The sequence below is a fragment of the Sinohyriopsis cumingii genome, chromosome 4 (assembly GCF_028554795.1).
Source record: "Sinohyriopsis cumingii isolate HCF-2022 chromosome 4, ASM2855479v2, whole genome shotgun sequence".
Lineage (NCBI taxonomy): Eukaryota > Metazoa > Mollusca > Bivalvia > Unionida > Unionidae > Sinohyriopsis > Sinohyriopsis cumingii.
The window spans coordinates 107,984,404-107,994,850 of NC_142964.1; the positions used below are offsets into that span (position 1 = coordinate 107,984,404).

At 33.0% G+C, this 10,447-nt stretch overlaps 1 protein-coding gene across 3 annotated transcripts in view; it reads left to right on the top strand.

The window, feature by feature from the left end:
* LOC149801847 (uncharacterized) overlaps nt 1-9,336 on the top strand; it is a 173,410-nt gene extending 164,074 nt beyond the window's left edge. For all 3 annotated transcript variants that reach the window (XM_089956221.1, XM_089956220.1, XM_089956223.1), the window contains exon 25: nt 419-9,336. In XM_089956221.1, coding sequence (XP_089812347.1) covers nt 419-562 — 144 coding nt within the window. In that variant the 3' untranslated portion in view covers nt 563-9,336. The remainder of the gene's footprint in view (nt 1-418) is intronic.
* Nucleotides 9,337-10,447: the final 1,111 nt, after the last annotated feature.

Sequence of the window (10,447 nt, forward strand, 5' to 3'; positions counted from 1 at the left end):
AGCGTGGGTAAGTGGGAAAGCCTGTCAGTTGCTTCTCGTGGGTCGGTGGTTCTTCCCTGGGTTTTACGTGGTTCTTCCTCCACCTGTTATTCTGGCCGCCATGTATAGCCTATCTTGTGCTGAAAAATGGCGTTAAACCCTAGAACAACAACAACTCTCTGTTCAGGCCTTTCCTAATGTATTATAGCGAACTAATAGCTCATGTGAATTTTCCTCAAAATTTCCTGACTTACAAGTGCATTACCATAATCAAAGGAAATCTTTTTAGCCTATTCATCCTTCCTCGTTTACTTTGAAGATCAAAGATAGTAACTTATCTTATGTACAATTTGAAGTACATCAAGAGGTTAGTTTTGCATAGTGTTCTGATAAATTCAGGTTTCTGTGTAAATTACTCATTTTTTGTTGTCGATTTCAGAGGAAGCAGAAGCGAGAACGTGTGAACCAGATCGTGGAAAGTTTAACCCCTTCTACCAGCCCGTCCAAGCGTATAGATCTGTCCTACTTGCTGGATGAAGTAACCAGTAAACGTGCTAGGAAGAAAGCTCAGTCACACCATTAAAAGTTGAAGGATGATTGGAAATACTTTTTAGTTACTGCAGCATTGGAAAAGAGAAGATAGCTTATGAATATAGCTTGTATAGTGTAAAAGAATGAGGAAAGCGGTCCATATGCCATGCAAAAAAATAAGAAATCTGAATATATTCTAGTCACGTCAGCTCAGGGAAGAGAGTAAGAATGCTTGCAGAATGACAGTAAGAGGAGATAGTAATAGCCTTGGAGTAGAGCATTGGCCCAGGGTGTGAAGTCTCTTTTTTTAATTATTGTAGAAACAATCAATGAAAGTGAATAACTCAGTCTTGTCATCATCTTGACCTTTTGACTTACAGGTACTCCAGCTAACTCGGAGGAAAGGTTAGTCATATTTGTGTTGCAAAAAAACGTTTCCTCTCACACTAACCCATTCCAGCTTTGTTACTATTGTGGATTTATAGCACTATTTGCACTGATGAGACATGACCTATATGATAGGCATGCCAGGATTTGAAAATAACACTGGACCCCTGTAAGTATTTTGGCAGTTCCAGAAAAAGTGCAGGAACAGTATTAAAAAAGAAACCAGTTTTTCAGAGCCAAAATAAATGCTATTACTGCAGAAAACCACTTGCTAGTTAGCAAATGAAAAAATATTCTTCTCTCAAAATAGGAGTATTGCTCTGAATCTTGAAACAGCATCAAAGAGTTGTAGTTCACATAGTTAATGTGATGCAACTCTTAGAGATAAGGCACTATGAGTGAAAAAACAATAACATGGAGCACATTGTTGGATCCATGCTTATCTTTCTTGACCACTCCAAAAGTGAACAAGTATCAATTTCACAACCTAAATCTGTTTAATTTCTACATAAAAGACTTGTAGTTGAACAGAAAGTTGACAGAAATGAGAGGATTTGGTTCCAGGGTGCAGGTTTCATGCCTGATATCACTTGATCAGGAACTAGTACTTGATCAAAAGGATAGTGTTTATCTGAGAAGTTCCAGAACATGTGCAATAGTGTTGATACAGCATACAAATGACATTTAGCCAGATTTTCCATGAGGTAATAGTCTAATCACTCTAATCTGATCCAAACAATTTCCATTAAAAAAAAAGCTGCATAAACCATTTAATCAGATGAACAGATTCAACTTCTAACAGTATATAGTTTATGAAAGCAGTTGTAACCCAGATAAAGAAGTCTTTGTTTTAAATCAATGTTAAAGGCAAGCTAGATATAATAATGTGTTATTAAAACTGGAATCAATTACCATATTTACAGTTTACAATTTTTCCATAACAGTCCTTGAGCAGCAAAACAGTAATCCACCTCACTATTTTACCACAGCTGTTTTATTTTTTATTGTTAATTTTTGGTCTTTTGTGTGATTCATAACTGAGACATGTATCACTTTTACAGGAATGCTACTATTCCTGGTGGCCATATTCATCATGGAGGGTACTGCTCATCACGGGCAAAAGTAGGTCAGAATAACCTACTTTTCATGATCCAATAACTGTTGGATATTTGTAATATACCTCGGTGGATCAAGCAAGACACAGCATTCAGCAAAATTATTGTTACTGTCATTTACTATTAGTTGTCATGTTTATGGAACAAAATCACCTGTTGTAGATAATTACTCAATGAGAGGGTGAGTTGGGATGGAGAACATTGTATTAACCTTCTTGCAGCATGGACACGTATTATGGTACTTGTTATGCTGGCTGATTTAGTTCTTTGCTGGTTGCTTAGACTCATACCATGGTATAACTGAGTAAACTGTTTGCAGTCATTCACATCATGCTTAAGACAATGTAAGAGTTTAATTTTCAAGAAAATGCAAACTTGTCTTTGCTCATTTTGCTGCCATAGTCACGATAAAGTCACTTTTAGTTAAAGAGAATGGTTATATTTCATATTTTCATGCAATTCTTTTTATTTGAAGGAAATCCACCATTGCTTGGTGCTAAAACCAAGAGGGCTTTTGTTAAATATTTGAAGTATTATTGATTGTTCATCAATCACTTTATTTTTTGCTTTTGAATATTGGTTGTTTATTTTTGTTATCATTGTTAGGCGGCTATTTTCTGATCATTCTGACGTCAAACAGAATGGAATGCTAATATTTGTGTATTTTCTGCAAAACAATACAGTTAAACCAGAAGGAAACAAATGAACTGTTAGTCATAGGAAACTGTACATGAAGGAAGACTTCAGATGTACATTTTCCCATTCCTGCTTTAGGAGTACCATTATAAGAAAGTAGTTCAGCCATGACAAAATTTGTGTACCATCAGAAACTTTTTAAAGTTTAAAATTGTGTACACATCATGAGGCATATAGTAAATTTGCAGAGTTTTCATGTTATTTTATGTTTGGCCATACCATTTTTATGCAAAGTCTGTGTAAATTAATTCGAGTTAATATCTTGGAGATGTTTTTATTTCTTTCCTGCCTGTAATGTTGGAAGGATTTTTTGTACTTTTATCGAACAGTGAGTACATTCTGGAGCCTGTAGTTATTTATTTTATGTTCTGGGCAGTGTACATCTACTAGTTTGATATCAATAATTTGCAGTGAAAGAGGAAAATGAATTGTGGAGAGGAAAAATTTCTGGTCGAGCTGTCCAAGACAGTTAAAAAAAATTAATTTGCTCAGAATAGTATATAAAATCTACATAAAAATTCTGACATTTGTGCTGTTTTATGGGGGGGAAAAGTTTGTTGGTATTGGTCTATTTTAGGATTTTTCTAGCTCAAGCCTTCTATGAAAATGACAATTGTACTAAAAATGGTCTGTCTCATTGTGGTCTTAAAAACTTGTGCAGAAAACTTGTATCCTCTAGATATTTCTTTTAGATTTGAGTTTACATTTCCACCAGCATTTTTACAGTTCTTTCTTTGATGATTTTTGAAAATTGTAATTATTTTATTGTGGAATTTTATTTGAACAGACTCCTAGAAATAGATACCCAATATTTACAATGAATTTTATGAGTTATTTTTAATTATCTAATAAACGGAGCTTTTATTTCTTTTTTTTATTATTTTTACTTTTGCAAAATGTTCCTATCTATAATTCTTCTTGTTATACAAGACCTAAAGGTATAAAATGAAATGGGTTTTCTCTAAGGTTTCATATCCAGTCAGCTATTATAAACTCTTTTATTAATTTTTCCTTGTGTTAGTGTTTTTGTAGCCAGTTGGGTTACCATAGAAGTATATGAAGTTGTATGTCGGAGACCGTTATTTAGTTACATGATGAGGCTTGTAAGGCAAAGGATTGGGGTTCATTTCAACAACATTTACCATATACATCTAGTTATAAGTCTAGTCCAACTGCAAACTGCACAGACCCAGATCTGTTGTTGCATAATGGGTGGCAGATCTGGGTCTGTGCAGTTTGATAGGAGGAATTAGTTGAACAAACAACATTAGACTGTAATCTGCTGGTGCATTATGCTAGAACAGTTAATAATCTTTGTTGTTTGCAGTTGGACTCTATTTATTAGCAAGTAAAATGTGGTACAATTTCCTCTGTTTGGATTAAATGCATTATTAATTACAGATGAATGTTTATTCTGTTTAACCAAGTATGCCAAAATAATTCATATCATTGGACACACACACATACATATTTATAGGTGTGTGTGTGTGTGTTTTCAGCAATACACATTTATCTGTGTCACTTATTACATAGTTAATGATAGCGAGATCATGAACCGCCATTTGCTTGTCAAATTTTGAAACATAATTCTCTTCAGTCTGAACAGAAAATTAAAGAGAAACATTTCTATGCAATCTTGTTAGAAGTTTAATGTGTGATGTGTACATATATAGTTAATTTGTATATGAAATTTCCCAATGTGTTCACTATATATAGTAGTTTTACCAAACAGATTTGTGGCCTTTTTCTTGTAAATAAGAACCGATTTGTATAATCCTGCATACACAGATTACTTCCTTGACCATCCCATAATGGATTATTCTTTTCTTATGCTTGCCAGGCTGGCATCACCTTCTCCTTTCTAGCACAGGCTGTTGATATTTTGATCATTGATCATTGATCACTAAAGCACAACATCATTAAGTCAGTATCATTTTGTCTTTTGAGTGTATGTATATATTTTTTTTATGTGATAGAGTCGAATTCTATCCTTTGTGCTATTTTAGATTACAGAACTCTGTATAGAAAGCATAAAGAAGAATAATGTTATGTTTTGTGCTAGCAGAAATTTTAGTCTTCATTTTTCATGGAAAATCATGAATTTGCATATTGTTTCTTATCTTCTAGCTTTTGGGATCATCAAAAATACTTGACTATTCAAGTATGCTTGTATTTAGTAATTTTGTATCCATGCTAGTATTTTGGATTGATCTCTTGTGCACATGATCAAGTTTGACATTGATACGACATGAGAAGTTTTGATAACTAATAGTTGCAAATAATTTTGTCCAGGGGATACACAATGGTTTAAGAATAGGGCATGTAGAACCATACAAGAATAAAATGTTCCTGTTTATATGTAAATATGTAAATAGGTGATCAATTTTGAAAAAATGTGCACATGAATAGGTATATGTATATATCCTAGTAGTAGCATACAGAGTATCAAATACTCTTATTATTTGGCCATTTCAGTAAATATATATATATATATATTTTACCAAGCTTTGATCGTAGTTAATCACAAACTATAAATATCAGAATAAAGTTTCTGAGATTTCTTCAATTGTGAATTGAGTTTTAAAGCAGCAAAGCAGTTTTAAAATATCGTTATTTTTAATCCTTATTTTGAAATACCAGTTTTAGTTCAATGTGTATATTAAGCTTTTTTGTTTTTAAGCTTTGGTTCTAGCAAGTCCAAAAATGATGATGAACAATTTCTTTTTCTTGGCAAGCATCTCAAAGATTTTTAGATTTACATACTTTCTTTGATATATATTTTTTTTAATTTATCTTGTTGTGACTCTATAACTTTATTAATGCTATCCAGTACACAGTTTATTGATTTTACATGGTCATTGCCAGCATTCATCCAGATCATCTGATGGATAATGCTTTTGGGGGTCAGGTTTAACCAGACTCTGTTTCGGGTACATATCTAGGCCTCATTATAAACACTGATCTGTTACTCTGATTGAAAATCACACATCTAGGCCTCATAAACTGATCTGTTAATTTGATTGAAATCACACATCTAGGCCTCATAAACTGATCTGTTAATTTGATTGAAATCACACATCTAGGCCTCATAAACTGATCTGTTAATCTGATTGAAAATCACACATCTAGGCCTCATAAACTGATCTGTTAATTTGATTGAAATCACACATCTAGGGCTCATTATAAACACTGATCTGTTACTCTGATTGAAAATCACACATCTAGGCCTCATAAACTGATCTGTTAATTTGATTGAAATCACACATCTAGGCCTCATAAACTGATCTGTTAATCTGATTGAAAATCACACATCTAGGCCTCATAAACTGATCTGTTAATTTGATTGAAATCACACATCTAGGGCTCATTATAAACACTGATCTGTTACTCTGATTGAAAATCACACATCTAGGCCTCATAAACTGATCTGTTAATTTGATTGAAATCACACATCTAGGCCTCATTATAAACACTGCTCTGTTAATCTGATTGAAAATCACATATAGGCCTCATTATAAACTGATCTGTTAAACTGATTGAAAATCAAACATCAAAATGAAAAACTGGGTTTTTGCTGGTTGAAATAGATTCAGTTCAGTATGCAAAAATTTATCCGAAGTGCTTATGTAGCATACACACCTCTAACTTATGGAATCATATTGCTTCATTGGTTCCAGAGTTTAGTTTCTTAATTTGCATGTGATCTCAAATATTAAATGTCTAATTTCAGTGTTTTCCATATTGTGTATATTTTATAATCTGACCATGGGCCAGAAAACCTTTATAATTGTTCATCATTATCTATCAAAAATATATAAAGGAAAAAAAATCTGTGGAAATGCTTTAGAACTGCAAATTGAAGCCATATATTACCTTAATGTTGCTTTGCATTACTTTTAGATTTTATGTATCTTTTTCTTTTTGCACTGCCTTACAAGTTACCAAATTGGGGGAAAAAAAGCTATGCTCGAGTCCTTAATAATAGATAGGAGTATGTGCTTAGTGACAAGAATCTGATAATTTCATCTACCATATGTACTCGCTTATAAGCTGAGACAAACTGTGAACATGACAAAGATCCTGATTGCTGTTGCATAATGCACCTGCAGACTCCTAACAAACTGCATAGACCCAGATCTGCCAGTGCATTATGTGATAGCAGATCTGGGTCTGCAGTTTGCATGTGGGCTCATAAGCGAGCATAAATAGAATATGCCAAAAACCCATGTTGCAGCTGAAACTAGATCTGGAGTCACATAACATCAACATATCAATTTTGACAGCATGCACAATGTTATCATCTCAGTGATGTCAACAAAAGATAGGAATCAGAATGTTTCCACTTAGTATAAACAATCTGCATGGGGACAACTTCAAACCGATTTGCAATTCTCTATGCAGATATAGGCTGGACAGACTGAGGCTAATTTTATCATAAAGTGTGTTGAATTTCATTTTGGACCTGTACAATACATACACCTTGAAATGATAGCAGTTTTGTTATCGATATGTATTTCATATTTAAATGGAAAGAAATGTGAATTGACATAAAGTGTATTCTTGTCCGGAAGCACCTGCTATAAATGATTTTTGTACCATAGTAAATCCTAGTCTGTGCTCAGCATAGACGTACCATTGTTATGTCATTCCATATTGTAGTGTTTCAGTTGATTATATAATTATTAAGGTTCACCTCACAGTTTTAGCATGGAGCTCCAGATGGAAAATCCTCATTTATCTTGTGTGAATTCTATACTTTCTCAGTAGTCACAGACTTGTCTCCTTCTTGTTGGAAAATCCTTTGGTTCACTAGTTTGACTTTAATAAAGATTCATGAATGCTTTTAAGATAATGTAATTTTTGTTCAAGACAACAATAAAAAATGTTTGAAAAACTATGCAGGACAGTACTACATTCTATTAATCAAACTTATTACATTAGATTATAGTTTCCCATGCAGTGCTTTTCTCTAGGGTAATTATACCTCACATTCAAATTTCAGAACATTGATATAGGAGTAGAATTGACCCAATTGTCCAGTCAGCTTGGATTATGCTAGAGTCATGTGATTTTATAGTCTATTTTAAATAATCCCTTGTGACTGATGTTTAAATGGAATTTAAATCTGCCAATACATCTGGTGGCCCACAATCATGGCAACCCTCCCTCTATAATATTACCTAAAAACCTGTGTGAAACTGACTATGACATATTCTATCTAGTAGATGGAATAATGTCAGGATTGTGGTAGAAGAATGCAATTTTTTTTTCTTCAGAACTGATTTAGGAACCTCTCATTGTTTCTTTTGTCCAGAAATACTTGAGAACAGAATCCAACTAGATTTATTTTGGGAAATGCCATCTTTAAATGACATTACTTAGGTAGGAAGACCAAGACTAGTTTTAATTTACACGTATCTAACTATATATAACTATAAACCTCTTTGTTTCCTAGTCAAGGAGGATGCAAACTTAATTCCAAAAGAATTTTTTGGGGTCCAATTTTAAATTTAGATACAACCGGAAAAGTTTGCTTGCTGTTTTTTAATCTTTTACATCTATAGTATCCCTTTCGTAATCAAGTTCTAACAAGCATCATAATATACACTGTTTTAGTGAATTTCAGTAGTTTATAATATAAAGTTTAATGAAAGTAACATCCATAAATTTCTGCACTTTTGAGCAGATAGCTGTAATGAGTTTCATTTGTTAAGATGAATGAAAACATATTGGAGATAACACATGAACACAAGCATGATAGATTTGTTTCAGATAGTTTTTTGAACACAATACAAGTCCATGATAACACCAACAAATGTTATTTACACACATTGTATGGTGAAAATATTGATTGGTCCTCCTCAGATCAACCAAAAGTTTTCATGTCAAATATTTTGTTATTTTATAGGTGCTCTTAATGTGTTAATTACTGTTAACCTTAATATGCTTCAGTACACTGCCAGACAATATACATTTGGGTTATGTACATTAAATTGATAAGTTTATGTGTATTGCAGAAGCTGCTCGTCACATCTTCTAGTGGGATTGGTTACTTAAATACCTTTCCCAACCCAAATATGAAAGACCTTGGTACAAAAGCATGCTTTTGTAATGGTTAGTAAAGCAGAAAATAATAATAAAGTAGAGCACAAAGCCTTTATATTCACCTCATTGGGATAGCCGCTAGGAAATGATTGTAGTTATCTCCCATTTGCCAAAGATCGGTTGTCTGATGTTCATACATTATGCGTTTAAATTTGTATGTCTTGGAATTTCATGCAACATTTGTTTTAGGAAATACTTAATGCCTCATTTAGTTTTATTAATTTCTCGATAGCACTTTAGCACTGTATAAAAATGTATTAGCTTATTGGCAAATTATAGCAAAGGTGGGTGACAGACTAATAATAACCCCACTTGCTCATCCACCACACATAACCCTTTATGCAGTTTATACACCAAAAAACTCACTAAAGATATTGTGTTCAGTTGCTTTTCTTTTGCTGGGTCTGTGCTGAACTCAGACTTAGTTTTGCTTTTGTATAGGTACATAGGGTACAATGCATTTCATCGAGTCCAAAACTTTTTACAATCTTGATCTTGTACTATTAAATTGCCTGAAAAAATTCATTTGTCTTTAGTTGTCTGTTAGCCATGATGATCAGTTTATCTTTGGATACCATCAATTCTCTTCATCTGTTATTAGATTTATAATGAGAACTACTGAATAAAACTCAGTATCACTCTTCTGTTTGCATGAGTTTTAAATCATTTGCTGCTACACATGTGAAATTAATATTTAAAAAAACTAGGAGTGACTTCATAGAACATGATAGCTCCTCTGCCTCTTCTTTTCATGACCCTTTTGCCAATAGTCTATTGTTACGACTCTGTGGTCACTAACAAAAGTAACAGAAAGGGAGCAAAACCAACAAGTTTGTAAAACTCTACAGACAATTTAATTATTAAAGTGATAAATGAAAAATGTGAGAGGAACTTACAGTATAATGAAGTAAATCCAAATTAGTCCTTATAAAGGTCTATGAAAGTCCTCAATGAATGAAAAGTCCCTTATAATTTACAATACCAGAAATGTACTGGTCCTCCAAGAACCATGACATCAAGATGGCTTTGCCCAGAATTCCTTCAAATAATTTACAACAGAACCAGAATAATATTATTGTCCAAATAATAAGCACTTTCTATTGATCAGTCCAAACAAATGTTTTTCCTCTCAAAAATTTATAAGCACAAAATAAAATACATCTGCAGACTTGCAACAGGAACACGATAAGTGTGAATGACTCAGAAATCAGAATAAATCTAAATGCTGAATTTTCTCCTTATATTGCGACCTTACTTCGCAATAGACCCAACATGACATCAGACACGACTGATTTTTGACAAACTAGGCATATTCATGTGACCTTGCACAACCAATGGAGAAACCACAGAATTATTCTCAAAACTTCCATATCCCATCAGTCACCATAGGCGCCGTTTTAAGTCATTTCATCATGATTTTATACTAATTGTCAGATCCTATGCAATTGAGTTCTTAACAGTTTGAAATTATGCAAACAATTTATAAAAAAAATTATATTCTATACAGTTTACAGCCATGAATAAAAATAATGGAAATTAAATAAAATCATGTACTGTGAGTTACAAAAAAATATAGATATACATTACGGTATGAGAAACTGATATTAGCATTAAACTATACTGAACGGTCTGAT